This window comes from Vipera berus, assembly GCF_964194415.1.
Source record: "Vipera berus genome assembly, chromosome: 2".
NCBI lineage: Eukaryota > Metazoa > Chordata > Lepidosauria > Squamata > Viperidae > Vipera > Vipera berus.
The window spans coordinates 219008349-219029854 of NC_138203.1; the positions used below are offsets into that span (position 1 = coordinate 219008349).

Genomic DNA, 21506 nt, shown 5'->3' on the forward strand with positions numbered 1-21506 from the left:
TCTCCACCAGTTTCTCTATGCTCACAAATATACCCGAAAGGATAATCCAATAGGTCACTGGTTGTCTAGTGCATGGGTCCCCAACCCCCAGTCCATTGACCAGTACCAGGCCACGGCATGCCAACAGCCGGTCCACACAAACAAGGAAAGCCCCATCCACAGTATGCAGTCAGCATCCAAAACCATGCCTCCTCCGGTCCATGGAAAAACCTCTCTCCATGGAACCAGTCCCTGGTGCCCAAAAGGTTGGGGACCTCTGGTCTAGTGGATGCTAAAAACACATGGAGATAGACAGATATATCCATGAAATCACCAAGAGCTAAGCTCAGTTCAATGCAGAGACTTTATCCCAGGTGAGACACGGCTGCTGGGAATTATGCTTGGCCTGGTCCTAACATAGCCTCCATTCAGGTCCTGAGTTCAGGGATTCTTGAAGCTCCATCTGTTGCTCACACTTTTCCAGGGAAGAGATGACAGCTGCCGTAGTTCATGTGAATACAGATTATTAGTGCTACAGCATTGGTGTTTTCAGATGCTTTACTGCTGCTATTCTATTTCCTGATAGTTCCATGCTTGCTACTAAACTGATAGAAAAGAGGGGTGAGAGAAGGTGAACAGAGCTTTATTTTTAAAATTTCTGGGATGTGTAGAAAAAAGAAAGTGGTGTTAAATGCACTTGAAGTAGACCCAAATTTATAGAAGTCTCATAGATTAGAAAATGAACCCACTACTACCAATCTGACCCTGTGTCAACATGTTTCACTTTGTGATTCATTTATCATCTGCTTGCCAGCATAAAATGACTTCAGTGTCTTATAAGCATATTGTTGCTTATTCAAAAATGTATAATAAAAATAATTGAAATGTGCCAGCGAGAATAGGCTTTCTTTTCATATTCAGAAATTCTGAAAAGTACTTAAGGAGTACTCTAGGATACAGGAAACCTAAGTGAAGTAGTTGTTATCCATGAGAAAGCAGAGGTGTAGCATGACCATACTGAAAAATATACCAATACATGCATAGCTTTTTTATATAGATCTCAGGGTATTATATACTGTATATACCGAGAGTTGATTATCATTTTACTTTCAGAATTTTTTTAACACTATGAGTTCTATTTCCATCTTAGGCATGAAAGGATGAGCAACGAAAAAATGGAAATGGAATCCAGAAGACATAATTGTTCATTGTAAAGAAGCACAATGCCTTTTATTAAAGAAGAATTCTTCTGAGACTTTTAATTACAATAGTAAAAGCAAACATAAACTAAGCTCAATGAGGAAAAGAGAGACAGAAATAAAGAATAAAAAGTGCAAGGAATGAAAAAGAAATAAAGTAGAAAGTAATATAAGGAAAAATAAATATTTAAGGAAGTGACTTCCTACTTTTGTAACAAGTACAAACAAACGTAATAACTCTTTACTCCATATGAGGTTACAAACAAATCTGTCTTCTTCCTATAACTTGTCCTTTATCAATATGCAAATCATAAATCATCAACTTTTCAATTCTGGTATCAGGAAAAGGTCCATAAATGATATTAGAACTTTATAGAAACATGTCTTATTTTAACTTTGGTCAAACAAACTAACTTTCTATTTCTTCTTTTTACTTCTAACATTAATGATCTTTAATTCATTCAACTGCTATTGATCTCTGTTCAATTTTTTCCCCATCCCAAAGGCTTCTTCAAAGCTTTAGCAAACCTCTTTTCTAAATGAATTAAAAATTCCTTATCTAGATTTTTTTCTTGGTTTATCATTTTTATTTCTCTCTTTAGTTGTTCTCTATGTCTTATAATCCATGCTTTTTAAATTCTCCCAATATTTCTGGTTCTAATATTTCTACATCAGGCAAAATTTGTTTCAAATTTGCTTTTAAGGTTTTATTTATTCATTTTTTATTGTAAATCAAAAAGTGACTTCTGTAGTTGGAGGTATATCAAGTCAAATTAAATTAAACAACATTTTCTACAGTTGCTGTTTTGTGTTAAAACTATTTGAATAGCCTTTGAAAAAAGTAATTAAATGGCTGTCCTAGACAGCCACATTATTTGGAAATTAAATACCCATCACATACTAGTGAATTGAGACTGAAACAGAGACACTTGTATAATGTCCAAATAGGTAAGATTTAAGAATCAAGCTCAAAAGAAGTGTTGTAGTTCAGTGGTAAGTATGCAGGGTTTCTGGCAGTATCAACATACTCTTCTTTAAAAAAACTGGATATTCAGCAATTAGCAGACAGCATTGAAGGACTTGGTGTAAAGCATACACTGCTTTATTGCTAGATAAGCCTGTATTTGTAAGGCTTGGTTAACAGCTCTTATGAACAGATACAACGGAACGTACATTTAGATAAATATATTTGTACCATAACCTTGGCTTGTCAACCAGACCACGCAGGTTTGGTTTGCAACAAAATCTACTATTTTTATATACTGCAAAGGGACATTAAGTCAAAGTAAGTGAAGAGAAGAGTTTCCATTAGAAGAGGGAACTTTGATCCTTGAATGAAATATTATTCATTGTTGATCAAACAATTTTTTTCAATCAAAGCAATTGCTTATTATGAGTTTTTCCTTCTTTTTCCAGAAAAATGAATGGCTGTGTTTGAACTGCCAAACTCAGAGGCTACTAGAAGGAAGCCTAGGAGATCCTGCTCCAATGCCACTCCCCATTTCAAAGCAACAGCCAACTGGATCCCCCAGGCACCAAGCTGGAGGTCAGCAACAGAGAGGAGCCCAGCACCACGAACCCTCAGCTGCTAAAGACAGGCATCCTGCACATCTCAGGACTTCAGATCAAAGCAAATTACCAATCGCCATAGTCCAAAAAAAAATGCCTGCTGCTCCACCTGTAGAAAAACCACTGCCCAAATTAGCTGAAGGGTCTCCAAAACCTTCTGAAAGTCCATTGTCAAAAGGGAAAATTGCAGCTTCAAAACCAGAAAGAGATATCAAAGGCAGCACTGTTGTATCTGAATCTCAGAAAACAAGAGAACAAGAGGTAAGCACTTTTTCACTTAGCAATGTAGGAACAATAGATGGGGTGTGAGGTGTGTTGGAAGATGTTTAGCCTAATTTTCTCAGCAACTTTGAAAAGTGTGACTGGTCTGAAGAATTCTGGGAATTGAAGTTCACACATCTTAAAGTTGCTAAGATTGAGAAACCCTGACCTAGAACTAGTAAGGAAATTTATGTGCTATGTGCCAGGTAGACTGAATACTATGATGTGGATCATAGAATTCATCATGGGTTACAGCCTACAAGAGTTCTTTTTAAACATATGCATATAAAAGGAGGTAGGTTTTTTGTTTTCCCTTGCTGGGTTTTTAATCATCCTTAGCTTTCACAACATTTTCAATGCTTCAAAACATTCTTATTATCTCCCTGAGAAATATCCCTTCCAAAACATTCTGTTTGCAAATGTGCTAATCTCAAAAATATATACAATTTGTTTTCAAGTCTCTTCTCATCTGATGAATAAAGAAAGCGTGACAATATAGTTTACAGTTATAATAGGACATATTTACTGTACATCTTTTTGTGATAGAATATTCACAATCTAAATGCAAGATTTGCTGGATCTGAGCACAGCTTCATCATTTTGAATAAACATTGGCCAGTCAATTGTTTCTGGAAAATATACAATTTCTCTCTTTGTCTCTAGCAACACGTTTGTATATTGTACATCCATGCTTGCTAATGGTTAGTGATTCACACCAGCCTTCCTCAACTCTTTTTTTTATTATTCAAGTTTTATTGGTTTTTTAATATTTATATATACATATATTTGTGAAGCAATATGGTGGTTGGGTAGTGAAAAGTAACAAATAACAAGTTGTTTGTAAATAGTTCAGGTTGCATCAATAAAGATTCCCTCTCTGATTCCCTTAGTTTTCACATAGTCAAAGTGATCAAGTTAGTACATTTCTAGATTTGGCCTAATCAATTAAGAAAGTTTTCAACGTAATTAGACTAATACATATCAAAATCCTGTTTTTAAGTTTTACCTAATTGCAATAAAATAAAGTGACCTATAATAGCCAGAAGAAACCTTACTTTTGGGGTAACCTACAATTCCCTATTTCAGTAAAGAATAATTCTCTTGTCTACAAAACTTACATTGTTCATTAAAAATCATTCTTATGATTTAACAGTAAATTCTAGTTTTCATCTTAACAAATCACTAATTGTTAGAAAAGATTTTTTGTCTTAACCATTCAACACTTATTAAAATACTATCTCATATTATAAGATTCTAAATTCTATAGTATAATTCAATGTTTTATTCTAAAAGCTTAATTTTGTTTTCCTTTAAAAATCTAAAACCTAAATATGAAATCAGTTTATATATTTTTAAGATTCCCCTTAGTCCATCAGAAAAGATTTTTTAAGTTTTGTCCTTACAAATCCCTAAAAAAAGACAAGTTTAAATCTTTAAATCTAACTCTTGCCTTCCTTTTGTGCCAATCAGGCTTCCATCTTAGTGTCTTTAAATTCTCAAATGTGTCTCCCTTTCTTCCTCCACCTCTTATTTGAATCCATGGAGACCATCCAAATGACACTTTTGCCAAGCTGGTGTCCCCTTTAGAATCATTGAAATATTGCTTTAATGGCTCAGTTTTTTATATTTGATGTAATTCTTGTTCCATTCCCATCTGGGTTAGGTAGAATGTAGTAGTTGTTTTTTTTTAATAGACATTGACTCATTTCCCTTTCTGGTAAATGTAGGACCCTCATTTCTCCTGAGCTGCAAGTTGAAAATAGATATTAGCACAAGCAATAACTTTTTTGTAATGGGTTCTCTGGGAATTCTCAATTATACAGCTGCCAATATTTTGACTGGAGTATTGATTAAATGAAAAAAAATAATCAAGATAGTCTGATCAGCACCCTTATCTTTACTACTTGGGTTTTCTCCACGAAATGCGAAATTGAGCGCCAAGTATGATTTCTGACTTTGGGGAGTCTGATGAGTGGCCTTTTGCCTCACTGTTACTCTATTCCCAGTACTGACATCTGAACTGTGAGAAATATGTGGTTGGGATTCTTACCTTTTGAGACATTAGAATTAGAATTTATTAAATTTATATGCCGCCCTTCTCCCTAAGGACTCAGGGCAGCTCACAACAATAAAAATTAAGAGACATAAAATACAAAAATTAAAAAAGAATTAAACAATGAATATAAGAAATACGGGACAATTTACACAATAAAAACCAAATTAAAAACCATGGTCAGTCCAGGCCCGCTTGTTGGAACAACCATGTCTTCAGGTCATGGCAGAAGGATCCAAGGTCAGGGCCCGTCCGCAGCTCCGGAGGCAGTTCATTCCAGAGGATCAGTGCACCCACAGAGAAGGCTCTCCCCTTGGGGGTCGCCAGCCGGCATTGCCTGGCCGACGGAACCCTGAGGAGGCCGACTCTGTGGGAGCAAACTGGGCGATGGGAGGTTGACATTGGCAGCAGGTGGTCTCGCAAGTACCCCGGGCCTAAGCCATGTAGGGCTTTAAAGGTAATTACCAGCACCTTGAATCGCACCCGGAGGGCAACCGGAAGCCAATGCAGCTCGCGCAGGAGAAGTGTAACATGGGAATATCGAGATACTCCCATAAGCACCCGCGCGGCCGCATTTTGCACCAGCTGAAGCCTCCAGGTGCACTTCAAGGGCAGCCCCATGTAGAGAGCATTGCAGTAATCCAGGCGAGAAGTGACAAGGGTGTGGGTGACAGTGCATAGGGCATCTCGGTCCAAAAAGGGGTGCAACTGGCGCACCAGGCGAACCTGTGCAAAGGCCCCCCTGGTCACGGTGGTTAAATGATCTTCCAGATTAAGCTGTGAATCCAGGAGGACACCCAAGTTGCGGGCCCTTTCTGAGGGGGGCAAGAGCTCTCCCCCATCAAAAGAGATGGAACATGTTGGACAATGCAAGATGCCGGTACCCACAGCCACTCGGTCTTGGAGGAGTTCAGCCTGAGCCTGTTCCTTCCCATCCAGACCTGCACCGCCTCCAGGCACCGGGACATCACATCAAGGGCATCACTGGGTTGGCTCGGGGTGGAGATAAACAACAGGGTATCATCTGCATATTGGAGATACCTCCCCCCAAAGCCACGGATGATCTCACCCAGTGGCTTCATATAGATGTTAAACAGGAGGGGGGAGAGAACTGACCCCTGAGGTACCCCACAGGAAAGGGGCCTTGGGGTAGATCTCTGCCCCCCTGCCACTACAAACTGCGAACGGCCCGAGAGGTAGGAGGAGAACCACCATAAAACAGTGCCTCCCACTCCCAACCCCTCGAGCCGTCGCAGCAGGATACCATGGTCGATGGTATCAAAAGCCGCTGAGAGGTCAAGTAGGACCAGGACAGAGGAGCAACCCCTGTCCCAGGCCCGCCAGAGATCATCTACCAGTGCGACCAATGCCGTTTCCGTGCTGTAACCGGGTCTGAAACCGGACTGGTACGGGTCCAGATAGTCCGCTTCATCCAGGAATTGTGGAAGCTGATGCGCCACAACACTCTCGACAACCTTCGCTACAAAGCGAAGGTTGGAGACAAGATGATAGTTATTCAACGAGGCCGGGTCCAGAGCAGGCTTCTTGAGGAGGGGCCTCACCACCACCTCTTTTAAGGTGGAGGGGAAGACAACCTCTGTCAATGAAGCATTGACAACTGCCTGGAGCCAGCCCCCTGTCACCTGTCACATGAAGAAAAATTTGATTCTTGGTTTCAAATTCCAATTAGACGTTTCTGAAGTTGTATGTGAAGATTTAAAATGTTTTAATTCTGCGTGTGAGATCAGCACCACATCAGTGTTATTGGAATTCTGGGAATAAATTTAGCACGGCTGAATTTCAGTAACATTTCTAAAGTGCCTTTTAGGGTGGGTTTTTGCTTGAAGGAATTTGTAGGCAAGAAAGGAGATGGAGTTCAGTTCCCAGCAGGACAATGCCTTCTTTATTAAACCAAGAAAAATGCCTGTCAGGATTTGCATGGACAAAGCACGTGTGGGGCCAGATAAGAAAGCATCCAAGGGGTAAGCATAGTTAGGAATCTAAAACAGGGAGAAAAATCATCCCTCCAGCCCTATTTATAGTCTGGCAGCCTGCAGGAAGTTGCTGAATTATTGGGGCAGAAGTTATATTACATTCTAAACCTCCACAAAAGGCTCTGATTTTCCAAATCACTGGCCAAAAGTTGGGGGGGCAGGCGGTTTCCTATTGAGAAGGAGGCGTCAGATCACAACTGGTATTTCAGATTACAACTGCTCATGCTTTTTTTCAGATCTATAATATTCTAATTCTGTATTACAGTATATAATGAGGAATTGTGGGAGGGGGCAGGGTACGGCACTCCCAAATTATTCTGAGGCTTTATTTAGGGAAGATTTAGTTCCCTTGCAGTTCAATGGGCTTTGCGAACCTGAACAAGGCGAGGACTTTGATTGTAACAGTTAGGGCCTATCCCACTGCCATCATTACCCCACAATTAAATGTGGACTAACAATACTGTGTTTAATAGATTTTGCAACTAATAACCCTATTAAACCCAAATTAGGATCATAAATGGTTCTGGATTGTCCTAGACTGGAATGCATCAAGTGAGAATGCTGACTTCACAAATTCCTATCTGAATAGCTGTGGTTTTTGCAATGGAGCCAGGTTGGGACTCAGTCCAGCCTACAACAACTGCAGGCCCTGATTGGTTGTTTCCCTGCTTTTTGTCCTTCCCATCTTTACAGGGAAGGCAAGTCTGACTGGGTGGATGTTTGAGTAACTCCCAGTACGTACCTTTTTCCTTCAGGGATAGTCTCCATTCTTTACTTTTCTAGATGTTTATACACATCTTCACAATCCCTTTCAACAGTCTCTCATTTAACACAGACCCTTGCTTCCCTACACATAAAGGCTTGTACCTCTGTTGCTTTATGTTGTTCCCTAATTCTGCTGTAGGTCCATAGAAACTTGATGGCAATGAAGAACTGATGGTTCAGGTTCACAGAAACAATGATGTGGCAATTGAAGCTTAGTAGCTTGGTTCCAATCTGCCTAGTTTGCAACTTAAAGATGAAAAAAGAGGGAGGGAGGAACTTTGCAGTATGCGACAAAGTTTTGAAAGACGCTAGAAGAAACCAAAGACATGCTTACTGGGAAATGGCAGGGAATTCATATACTGAATGACTTTGAGCAGGAATGGAATTTCGGCACGGGAACCACCAATCGTGACTCTTAGACTGTTGCATGTTAAAGCTATATGGCTAGTACCACAGTACTGATTCATTCAGGTAAGAGCATGTTAAGTAAGCAGCAAGATTTAGGCTAAAACAGTTTTGTGACACTACTGGGGTGGGAAGGGGGCATGGCCAAACAGCTGTTCAAGTATCAGCATGATATGGGTGCAAAAAAAAAGGCTAATGATTGCCTCAGATTATACAAAAGTATAGTTTCTAAATCACAAGAAATGCTGATTCTGTTTTATTCTGCTTTGGTGAGAGGCTGCATTTAGTCTCCTGTTTAGGTCTGAGCGGAGTCTGAGTTATAGAGAAATTGTAAGAAGAGGGCAGACAAGGGTAATAAGAGTAATTAGGAAACTCAAAATGAAGTATCAAGAAAGATTGAAGGCACTGGGTATATCTGGGTATCCATAACCTTGAAAATATTGAAGGGAAGTATGGTAGCACTGTTCAAATAGCAGAAATTATGTCATACAGAAGAAAGTAAAGATTGTTATCTTTCATTCCAGAGTGTGGGATGTGGGATAACAAATTTAAGTTAGAGAGGATTTCTGTTGAATGTTAGAAAAAAGTCATAAAAGAAAGAACAGTTTGGTAGGGAACAAATTACTCAGAATGGAAGCGTTCTTCCATTCATTGGGTACATTCAGATGGATGCTAGATAACCTGGCCAGGGGACTTAAATTTGTAATTTTGCACTGAGCTGAGACCTGAACTTGACAATTGTATGAGGTGATGCCTTAAGTAATTCTGAAGCTTACTCAAAGCTAAGCTGGAAAAAATGTATCATTCGAATAATGGTCTTTGTATGTGCATGTAACATTAAAAACATTAATCTGTGTTAGTGTGTGTGTGGTGAGAGTTAATGTATTATTCAAAAAGGCATGGGAAATTGTTTTAAATAATCAAGTAACACATTTGGCTACTTTTGTGGAAACTAAAATAGAGATCTCCAATGCATTTTTATTTTTATTTTTTTGGACACAAGGGTGCTGATGCTTCTTTTTACAAAAGCAACAGTTGTGTGTCTGGTCTTGACTTTGAAATTGTTCAGCCTTGGATAAACCAGATTTTTTTTAAATGGAAGGACAGAGCCAATAAGGCATGTAAACCTGAGTTCCTGGTTTAAAGGCAGAGAATGTAGATTTATAACATTTCAGAGTTAGCTGCTTGGATTTAACACATACTTTTCACTGTTCTAAAAAGCTTGGTGAAAGTACGCCTGTCATCCAGTTGGATGAAGACTTATAAGTATCACAATTCATAATGACACTATGCTAAAACATCATTTAGGTAACAAAAAAAACCCACCCAGTTGCATATAATGGGATAAACTTTTTAAAATAACTAGTCGTGATTGGGCAGATAATTCTGATTTGCCAAAACAAACTTGTGTATGTTTGTATTTTTCTAATAACAAAAATGTTTCATACTAGTGCTAGGAAATTGCAATATACCTCAAAACGAAACCTTCCCGGTGGGATGACATTTGCAGCAGAACAGTATGGGCTGTTCGTTTATTAAACTACAAATAGATTGTCTGAAAAGACCTTGTTCTTTTTTTTCTTTTGTTGATTTGAATCTAGCAGGGAGAGAGCTTTTATTAACTACGTCCATTGCTATTATACATTTGTGTCATGTTACAAAAGTATATATTGGTAAAATAAACCCCAGACTTGTGTTTTGACTTCTGAGTGTAGGTTGGAGAAGGAGAAAAAGACAAAACAATTACTTCCTTGGGCTCCTCACATTAGGAATCAGTCTTGCATGCACTTTTAAATTATTAAAAGGTAGAGAGGATCTGATCTACCAATCAAAAGGTATTGCACACAAATTCTGTCTTTCTGCCATAAATAACTTTCTGGATTAAAAGGAGCAAAGAGAACAGTGGAAAAACACCCAGATCCAAATGGAGTATCTCATCAGGCCCCTGAAAATTCCATAAAGAGAACAGAGTGATTGGATAATAATTACTCTACCAGCAAGCAACAAAGATAAGGGTGCTGCTCTCATTTCTTAGCATATTATGGTTGCTGTTTTTGAATGTTAAGAGTCCAGGTTAATTGCAACTATAAATTGCTGTAAACCTGAATAATAACATGAATTATGTTTACAATCAGTTATAATGAAATGTTAATGGATTTTCATTTCCTTATAGGAATCCAGCAAGCCTTATCCCTCAGACCTGCAGTCCCGCAGCCCCCAAAGCTTGAGTGATACGGGCTACTCATCTGATGGGATCTCTAGTTCCCAGAGTGAAATCACAGGCTTAGTGCAGCAAGAAGAAGAACAGCTAAATGAAACAGGAATTGTAGAACCAAGTCCTCCCAGTCCTTCTGAACTTACTAAGCTGGAAACCAGCATGCGCCCTTTACTGGAGTCAAAGAGCTTGACCCATCCATCAACTGACCATGGGAAAACATACCATGAATTACGGGAGGAGCAGAGGCAAAGACAGAGGCCACGGTCACTTTCTATCACTCCAGAAGCCTTTGATTCTGATGAGGAGCTAGAAGACATAATGGAAGAAGATGAAGACTCTCTGGAATGGGATAATCAAAGGGAGAAGAAGGAAAGCGTGGAGTCTTCAGATGATTTTGGCAGCAAGCTACGCCATGACTATGTAACAGATAGTAGTGAAGCAGGATTCTCCCCATTACCAACCAAACAGAAAGGCAAAGAGCCTGTAATGACAGATGAAGAATTCATGAGGAGGCAAATCTTGGAGATGAGTGCAGAAGAAGACAATCTTGAGGAGGGAGAAGAGTATGATCATTCAAAATACAGCACTGCCAAAAATGGACACAAGCTTGATTCTGAGAAAAGCAGAGAGCCTATTGCATCCAAGAGACGCCTGCCGCACAGCTCAAGCAGCATATACGAGGAGGAACAAAAAGAACTGGAAAGCGCCGAGAATGATGACATGGCTGCCTCTCAGGGAGGTCTGCGTCGTTTCAAGACCATTGAGTTAAATAGCAGTAACAACTATGGCAGAGACATGGAGTTGAGCCAGGAGGCAGACATCAACCTGGACAGGGAACCTGAACTGGAGATGGAGAGCCTTACAGGCTCCCCAGAAGATAGATCGAGAGGTGACTATTCCTCCACCTTGCCACCAACTACACCCAGTTACACATCAGGAACATCCCCAACCTCTGTCTCTTCTCTGGAGGAAGATAGCGACAGCAGCCCAAGCCGCAGGCAGAGATTAGAAGAGGTTAAGCAGCAGAGGAAAGCCCGGCATCGCTCTCATGGCCCTCTGCTGCCAACCATTGAAGATTCTTCAGAAGAAGAAGAGCTGCGGGAGGAAGAGGAGCTCTTGCGAGAACAAGAAAAAATGCGAGAGGTGGAGCAGCAGCGGATCCGAAGCACAGCACGCAAAACAAAAAGAGATAAAGAGGAGCTGAGGGCACAGAGGAGGAGAGAGAGGTCTAAAACTCCGCCCAGTAATTTGTCACCGATTGAAGACGCTTCGCCTACTGAGGAACTGCGCCAAGCTGCAGAGATGGAGGAGCTGCACAGGTCTTCCTGTTCGGAATATTCGCCCTCTATGGACTCAGAGGCTGAAGGATTTGATGTCATTGCCTCCAAACTGTACAAATCTGGCAGCGAGTACAATCTGCCAACTTTCATGTCACTTTATTCTCCAACAGAAAAAATGGCCAGCTCTAGTTACCCATCCAGCAAGCCCCTGAAAAGTGCAGAAGAAGCCTATGAAGAGATGATGAGGAAGGCAGAAATGTTCCAAAAACAACAACCTTTCCAACAAAGTATTTCCTACAACAACACCTTTCAAGAAGTAAGTTATCGTGGTTCGGAAGACCAAAACAATTTTGAATATCAGTACATAGATGACTATGGTTATGATAGTCGGAGCGTAGATTCCTCGCAAACTGACTATCAGAATGAGCTTTCCAAATCTGGGGCACTATATGAAGAAATCCTTCAAACATCACAGAATATCTCCAGGATGCATCAATCTTCTACTCTGGATTTGACACTTGAGCAAGAAATGAAGAAAAAAGGGAGAGAAGATCCCTGTCCAGAGAAGCAATTTTTGAACGCCGAGAGTGCATATGAAAGTGGCCCTCTCACTCCGGGAACAAGTCCTACCCAACTCTCTGCTCCCGTCTCCTTTTCACAGACTGAAAGCAGTGCAGGCAGAATAATTCCCGATGTTAGAGTCACTCAGCACTTTGAAAAAGAGAGTAATGAACAAACAAAGTTTCATAGTTCCTCGGTTACAGCTAGCTCAGTTCCAAAGAGTGTAGCTATGCCTTACTCATATAGTAAAGGAACTAGCCCAGTCACTACTGTTGTTCCTAGTCCAGCTAGCACGGCCCGAATTTACAGCTCTCCAACTTCAAGTGGCTCTGATGTACCACCTGTGTCCACCACTAGCCAAAGCCATACAAAAGTAACTGCAAATTATGGCTCTCAAACAGAAAACCTTTCCAGGATCAGTGGGCCATCAGTAAGAGATAAGCATCAAGGTGTGACTGATGGCAAGACGAATGTACCCATGGCAACCCCCAAAATGTATTCTTATTTCAAAAGTTCTAGCCCACCCCTTTCCCCTTCTTCTCCTACACAAAGTCCTACTTATTCTGTTCCAAGAACTGGGATGCCCTCTAGTTCTGGAGTAGGAGCTAAATCAACAGCTGAGTTTTCTACCCAAACACATAGCACAATTATTTCATATGACATTGCAACTACTGGGGTATCAACAGCTTCTCCGATGATAGCTCAAGGAACACAAACTCCTCACAGAGCCAGCTCCCCATGCCTGACTAGGCAACAGTCATCACAAGAAGCCCCCTTTATGGTCATCACCTTAGCATCTGATGCAGCTATTCAAACCAAGCCAATTGGTGTAAGTTCCTCCATATCCTCACCTTCATCTCCAACCCAGCAAGACCGCCACCAAACAGTACATAGTTACAGCCAAACAGCAATCAGCACAGTGCAATTCCAGTCACAGCAGGTCCAGACCACTCACACCAAGGCACAGTCAATGCCCGAAAAAGCCTCTCCTTACACTCCAGTTCAGAAAGTGCAGAGCACTGCTACTGACCCTATGCCTGGTGTGTATAGCTGGGGCACACTACCTGCAGAGAATATTTCTTTGTGTAGGATATCATCAGTCCCTGGGACATCTAGAGTAGAACCTGGACCTAGAGCATCTGGTAGTAATATTGTAGATTTGAGGACAGCAATAAAGTCTGCTCCAATTATTGTAACAGACCAGGGAATGGATCTCACATCCTTAGCTGCTGAGAGCAGAAAATATTGCCTCACTATGGACCAGTCACCAAGTCGGCAATCCACAGCCATCCAACCTTTAATCATTAACCTTAATGCCCAGGAACAACCACATGCTATCATCAGCAGTTCCACCACAGTCAGCATAACAGTTGCATCTACCATGCTTATGTCCCAGTCAAAGCAACCAGTTGTCTATGGGGACCCTTTCCAGAACAGAATTGACTTTGGTCAAGAGACGGGAAGTCCAGTCTGCCTGACACAAATTAAACAGGTGGAACAAGCCGTTCAGACTGGTCCCTTCAGAGGACCCATGAGTGGAGCTGGCACATCTGCTTCTATGGGCCGGACAGAAGCAGCAGGTCCACAGCAAACAAAATTTGCAAGATACAATTTGCCCAACCAAATGACATCCTTGATAAAAAAAGATACTCTAATTACTCAGACTAGCAATGCCCAAAATATTGTGAGTGCCATTCCCAGGCCGTTTCCTCAGGATCAAAGCTCAGAGATATATAGAGGGATTCCAGTAGAACTGAAAAGTCAGGCTCCTTCAGTTGCTCTTGGGAGTAAGAAGTCCCAAGTGATGATGGTGCAGATGGATGACATAGCAGCAGGATCTGTCACAAAACTCATCAAAGAAGAACCTCCTTCTAATGCTCTGGACCTCACCGGAATGAAGCCTGAGAGCCAAGTAGCATGCTGCGATGTAGTCTATAGATTTCCATTTGGAAGCAGCTGCACTGGGGCTTTTAATCCATCTCCCAAGGCGCCAGAAAAACATGTTGGAGAAACAGCTCCCCTTGGCAAAGCTAGTAGCCAGTATTATGGAACCAGAGAACAGGAAATGCCAGAGACATTCTCTTACAGAGAACAGCCGGCGCCTCTCCCTCATCCATATGAAGAGCACAGATTCCATCCGCATGGCATGTTTGGGCGATTATATTCCTCAATGTCGGATACAAATCTTTCTGAAATGGGGTTGAACTATTACTCAGTTAAAGGAGACCAGCACTTCCCTTCCCCTGCTGGAGATTCTGCTGTGGACCTGACAACTATGAAGCATCCCTATAGCCATAGTTTCACCGAGGGAGGACACCTAGCACAGGGGCTGCAATATGGCTCTTTCTCTGATCTCCGACAACCCACTGAATTACTAAGTCATTCATATCCCATGCGAAGGTACAGCTCAGCCTCCAATATCTACTCCGATTATAGATATTCATCAAGAGGAGACTTGGCTAATTTCCAGGAAGCTAGTCTGGCTCATTACAGTGCTACCACTGCTCGTGAAATCAGCAGAATGTGTGCAGCCCTTAATTCCATGGACCAGTATGGGGGCAGGCATGTAAACAGCCAAGATCTTCTACAATATGGACATAGTGCTCTTGGCGCTGCACCAGGAGGGACTGGAAATATTATGGCTCAACAGGGTGCCATGAAACCAAACATGATGTACAATCCAAATTTCCCAGAGTCTCGTTCTGGCTTTGGAAACTTAGCCCAATATAATCTCTCAAGGTTTGGAGCTGTCAGACAGGTACTCCCTTCCACAGCTACTGTACGAGCTGCTGATGGCATGATTTATTCAACCATTAATACACCAATAGCATCAACCCTTCCCATCACCACCCAGCCAGTTTCGGTGCTACGACCCATGCTTCGAGGTCTGTACAGGCACTATGCTCCAGGTAGTATCACAGCTGTCCCTCTGGCTAGCCTCACCAGAGTACCCCTAGTTACCCCTAGGGTTCCCCTTGCACATCAGGGCCTTTATCGCTATAATGGGCCCAGCAGGATTCCTGCATCTGTAATGGAAACACCGATGTATTTAGGAAAACCACTTAGCACCTCGGCAGCCAGCACTGTGGCCAGCACAGTAAGCGTAGCACCTGCTACTAAGTCCCCTGCTCCAAGCATGGTCAGCTTGCAAAGACCTGAGCAGACGGGGGTTGGCCCCCGTGAGGAGGTGCCTGGGTCGACCTCAGAGGTTCAGGGTCCTGCAAGCCAGACACAGCAGGAGCCATCTCCCCGACTGCCGACCCTAAAGCCTCAGACAGAGGCTAGCACTGCTAGCAAAGCAGCTATGGAAAGAGAAGAAAGGGAAAAGGAGGAAGAACGGCAGAGGAAGCAACATGAGCACATCCTCCAGTTTGAAAGGGAAAGAGTAGAACTGGAAAAACTGAGGCAGATGAGGCTTCATGAGGAACTGGAAAGGGAACGGGTGGAGTTACAGAGACACAGAGAGAAGGAACAGCTCTTGATGCACAGGGAAATCCAGGAGTTGCAATCCATAAAGCACCAGGTCTTCCATCAGCAGCAAGAGGAGCGACAGGCCCAGTTTGCCCTGCAGCGGGAGCAGCTCGCCCAGCAGCGCTTGCAATTAGAACAAATCCAGCAGTTGCAGCAGCAGTTGCAACAGCAGCTGGAAGAGCAGAAGAGGCAGAAGAGTACCTTTCCTCCAGTATGTGATCCAGCTGGCCGGATTCCTTCTCAGGTTGCCCCTGAGGTAACAATAGAAATGCAAAGGACCTTGGCCCAAAACGGACAATATTGGCCACCTCTAAATCAAGCCTTTATTGCTACAGCAGCCCCGGGACAAGACGTACAAGCACAGCCCCGCTACCCAGGACTCCAGAGGCCTCTTACAAACTCAGCCTCTGAAATGTCCCTGCAGACTGAAGAACAGTGGGAAACTGGTCGGGGGATAAAGAAACGAAACTCGATGCCTCGTCTTCGGGATGCATATGATAAGGAGCCCAGCCACGAATCATACTTGGTGAAAAAGATCACAGACAGCAGTGTGCAGACTGATGATGAAGATGGCGAGGAACGTTTCTATGCATCCCGCCGGCGCCGTCCTCGGCGCAGCACTGATTGCAGTGTTCAGACAGATGAGGAAGACAATGCTGAGTGGGAACAGCCAGTGCGTCGACGACGTTCCCGCTTCTCCCGCCACTCGGATTCCAGTGCAGAAAGTAAAGCCGATTCTTCAGCAAAAGGCATGGCCAGCATAGCCATCCAAACCATCAGTGACTGTTCTGTGCAGACCGAACCCGACCAGTTGCTCCGAGTGTCCCCTTCCATCCACATCTCTTCCCCTGACCCCAAGGTGGAGATCGTCAAGTACATTTCTGCCCCTGAGAAGACCCAAAGAGGGGAGAGTTTGGCTTGCCAGACAGAACCCGAAGTGCAACCCCAGCCAGGCATTGCAGTCCCTCAGCTCACGGTGCCCACCTCAATCCCTCCTTACTCCTCCAACATCCAGATGGTGAGCTCTGGACCTCTGGATCCTCATTTAGTCCGACAGCAAGCACTAGCTAAGAAGAAGCCTGTTCCTCTTGAAATCGGCTACCAGTCCCACTTGCCCACAGACTCCTTGTCTCAGCTTGTGTCCCGACAGCCCCCCAAGTCCCCTCAAGTCCTCTATTCCCCAGTATCTCCCCTCTCCCCTCATCGGTTGCTAGAGTCGTCCTTCGCATCTAGTGAAAGGCTCAACAAGGCCCACGTAACTCCACAGAAGCACTTTATGTCTGAGTCCACCCAACGCCAGCAGACCTTGCCTCGCCCCATCAAAACCATCCAAAGATCTTTATCTGATCCCAAGCCCATCAGTCCCACCTCAGAGGAGTCTGCAAAGGACAGGTTTTCCTTGTATCAGCACACCCTTCTCCCCAGCAGCCAGGTAAGATTGCTTGGTGTATGAAAATTGAGTTGGATCTGATAATATTTCATCTGTTCCTTTCAAAGTCCCAAAGGTCTTAGACCAGTCTGCTGGTTTTATCAGTGGGTCTTTATATAAACAGCAGGCCAGGAAAGAGGGAGAATATTTTCAGCTTCAGATGAAGAATAACGTAATCACTCCTAATGTCCAAAGCAGGTTCTGAATTTACAGTGTGAGCCAAACTTCATAAATTGTATTACATCTCTACTTCCCTGCAGATCCACCACTGGATCTGTTCTTATTCGTGCTTCTTTCCACCTGCCCTGGGCAGATTGGAGCCTGTTTTTAAGCCCCAAAAGCTTTATTTTTGTATTTTAAAAAGTATGGCTTTTAAAAAATTTAAATGGATTGTTGAGAAAATTTATACCAAGCAATAAGCCCACACTACAGCCAGCTTTTTATCTGACATGCTTAAAATTTATATCACCGGTTTCTCAGAACACTTTCCAAGACAATGAACTATATAAGCATAGTTAAAATGTTGTATTTGTCTTCATTCAAACTACTCAGCATATCCCTAATATGACGTTAAGTGCTAAGAAACCTACAGAAATAATATAGATGTTGAAATATCATCCTGTCTCTCTCACATAAATTAATAATGGTATCAAATACATTGAAAGTGTATCGTAGGGTGGTTAAATTACTAAATATGTGTGTTATCATGATACATTTATCATATAAAAAATTTAATTTCCTTTTTCCTTAAATATATTTCTGATACTGTGGAGTCTGTGCACATTCAGATATTAAACACAGTTAAATTCAAAACAGAGCTTCATCTCGGTTTAAGAAACACGTGGTAATACAAAAGTAAATGGTTTGTTTGTCTGCCATCTAGTGGTAGTAAAAGGAAATACCATTTTCTGTCATGCATAAAAATACAGTATTTCTTACTGACGTACACAGGATTCTGACCTTTTCCTTCGTAGTTAAAAGGCATCCTGTATTCCCCAGAATATCCTTCTCAGTTAACTTTCTTTTACAAGAGCTAAAGCCAACTGTAGTACCATTCTGCCTGAAGAAATACCATGATGTCTCATATCTGTCATCAATCAAAGCAAAAGAGGCAAGGTGTTATAACTGACAGGGAGAGATTCATTTTTTTATTTTAGCCACCAACAGAGATCAAAAATAGGGAATGAACCCTGTCTTACTAAAAATATGGAAAAGGGCTCTGGCTGGAATACATACATGCATATTTCCCTGAAAATAAAGATAATAATGTACTTGCCACAATTTTTTTCTAGCCGCCCTTTCCCCCCCCCCCTTAGAAAGGAGAAGGCAGGAATTAGGAATGGAGAGCAATATAAGGAAAGTGTGCTCTCATCCTTTCCTGCTTCTCTGGAAAACTTTTCAATTATCTGTACAAAGAGAATGAGTTGGTACTTAGCCTTAAATATAGCAACTAATGTATGGTTGCATTTTCATATGGATCCTGCAATGGGAAAGTAGGGTTAAAATGCCCCATGGACTAGAAGGCCCTGAAACTCTTCCCCCACCCAAAAAAAACACCCCAAGCCCATCATATGAAGCTATTGCAACTTTTATTATCTCAGACTTGAGATCCAGCAGATTCTTGGGGAATAGCACTGACAGTTTATACTGTGGACCAGTGAAGCCAAAAAACATAGCCTATCCAAAAATTATTTATATTTAAAGAGACAAAGAGATTCTTTTGATTGCAATGTAAACATATTTGCCAGATCCATCCATCCTTCCTTCCTTCCCTCCTTCCTTCCTTGACATTTCAGAGAACTATTTCATCTTTTCTCTTGTTGTAAAAGCAAAATTATAGTGCTAAAGCATCTTGCTGAACAGAGGTGTGTGTGTGTGCGTGTGTGTATAGGAAATAGGGAGGTTTGCTCTAACCTGCTGTGTGTGCAGTTTTTCCAGCTGTTTCACATGATGAATAGCAATTGAATCTATAGCAGACTTCTCCTGTTCCAGCTCTTTGTTTATTCACTTATATGTCATGTGTGGAGACCTACAGCTTCAGATTGATACTTGTTTGCTACAGCCTTGAAAGCATCATTCTTCCAGGGTTTTCCAGATGAATGAAGTAGACTAAGTGGTTTTGCAAAAATTGCACTATTCCTAAAATGAACGTTGTCAGTCTAATGTTTACAGACAAGCATTTTTTGTGTTTTGAGCCTCTGCAGGTGACAGAACCTAGTAGACTTTTGCTCATCTATGAAGTTAAATATGGCTTGCCCTGTTACTGCTGTATTTGGATATGAATTACAGGGCTGCCAGCTAGACTAGAAAGAAAAATAAATCATGCAAGAAGGTAGTGGCAAGTAATTTTAATAGCATCTCTAATAATAAGAAAACTACAGAAAACTCTTATCACCAGGAGCCAATCTCTACTTGAGGAGTGCTTCAGTTTTTTAACCTTTTATTTTATTTCCTTACCACTAATCAAGACTGGTGCAAGATGCAATTTGCAAATGACCTTCAGCCATTACTTTCAGAATAAGTGTTTGAAAGCAAACATGTTTAGCAAGTTGACTCCTCTGCTAAAATAGCAAGTCCCATAAAAAAGGGAAAGAATCTTTGTGTGAAAGGAAAACACAAAGAACTAGGTGTATGTATGTTTGAGACCAGGACCGAAAGATCTGAAAACAGATCTCAAGCAATGCTTGTGACTACAAGTAACGTTGTAATATTTCAACTGTGGGGTTGAAAAAGATTTTGAATTTTTGACACGGTGGTCAAAAGGCAATTACAGGGCTGCACCAACAGAAGTACTATACTGTATAGCCTCTACATTCGTGAAAAGTAATATTTATATTATATTCTGCTAGTTCCAGCCTCCACTTCTGTTTTGGGTCCCACTGTTTAAGAAGTCATCAGGCAAATTGGAGCAGGGCCAAAAATGGGTAAAGTGGATGAAGGAAGTCCTGTGAGAAGAGATGGAAGGAACATACGTGTTGATCATTGATAGAAAGATTCCATGAGGGGATGAAATCCACAATTGCCCATGAGAATCACAGCCAGAAGTGGTTCACAACCACTAAGGCAGGGGTCTTCAAAATTGGCCCTTTTATGACTTGTGGACTTCAACTCCCAGAATTCCTCAGACAGCGTGCCTGGCTGAGGAATTCTGGGAGTTGAAGTTCACAAGTCATAAAAGGGCCACGTTTGAAGACCCTTGCAATAGGGGATAAGGGCAAAAAATCTTAATGATAAAAGTAGTTTGATGATGAAATGAATAATCTAGGAGAGTTCTCATTTCTAGAAATCTTCAAATAAAGCCTGGACAGCCTTGGTACAATATTTAGGTTATTTATCATGACAACTGAACCCTTACTTGAAGTGATACTTTATAATAAAAATATATGAATTCTTGGCTTTGGTACTAAATATTTTAATTTATATCCAATATTTCATACCATAAAACATTCTTTCTCTGGGACAATGTTCCCAGCAGTATCCCAAAATATTTCAATTTGATTAATTGTAAAGCAATGTATATTTTAAAAGAATACCTTTAAATGACAGCTGCATTCTGGCATGTATCTTATTCAAACTGAATCTCCTTGTGTAGATAATGTTAGTATGTGCAGTGTATTGATATAATAGGCAGGACTATTTTATAATTGTGCCAAAGAAATGTCACATTTATACTTTTCTGCTTCCTATTTGCTTCCAACCACTTCTTTCTTTTTTGCATCCTCAGAATCCTAAAATCCCTGATTTCCCAAATAACATTTCTCCAATCTGTTTAACACACACATGATCTAAGCAACAAGAGTAGTGGGGGGCTTTGTGTATTTTATAATTGAGGTTGCATTGTTTTAATAATATTTGTGAAATCAATCACATAATAAGAACATTCTGAATCACAGCAGGGCCCACCTAATCCTGTATCCCATTACCAACATGTGAGGCCAGATGCCTCTTGGTGAAATATACAAGCAAACGGCCCATTCTTTTTCACTTTAACTAGAGATGACTAAATATTCAGTAATCAAGGCTAATGATCCTAGGTGAGCCTGTCTTATTTTTATTTACTTTTATTTTATTAAATTTATATACCGCCCTTTCCCGAAGGACTCAGGGTGGTTTACAGGGCATTTAAAAAAACCAATACAAAAGTTAAAAACAAATTTAAAAAGATTAAATCATCCCTAGAATTAAAAACCCCAGTTAAAAATTCTCAGTCTGGGCTGGAGAGCTCAAAGAGCTAGGTTTTCAGGTCCCGGCGAAATGTGCGGAGGTCGGGGGCAGTCCTAAGCTCTTCTTCCCCATGAATTTCTGTAATTCTCTTCTCTAAA

General features: G+C 41.5%; 1 protein-coding gene across 1 annotated transcript in view; it reads left to right on the forward strand.

Moving 5' to 3' along the window:
* Positions 1-21506, forward strand: part of BSN (bassoon presynaptic cytomatrix protein) — a gene marked incomplete at its 5' end in the record, with an annotated part of 233733 nt that overhangs the window by 198710 nt on the left and 13517 nt on the right. Inside the window, 2 exons of the mRNA XM_081319547.1 lie at positions 2595-3008; positions 10399-17187. Coding sequence (XP_081175673.1) covers positions 2595-3008; positions 10399-17187 — 7203 coding nt within the window. The remainder of the gene's footprint in view (positions 1-2594; positions 3009-10398; positions 17188-21506) is intronic.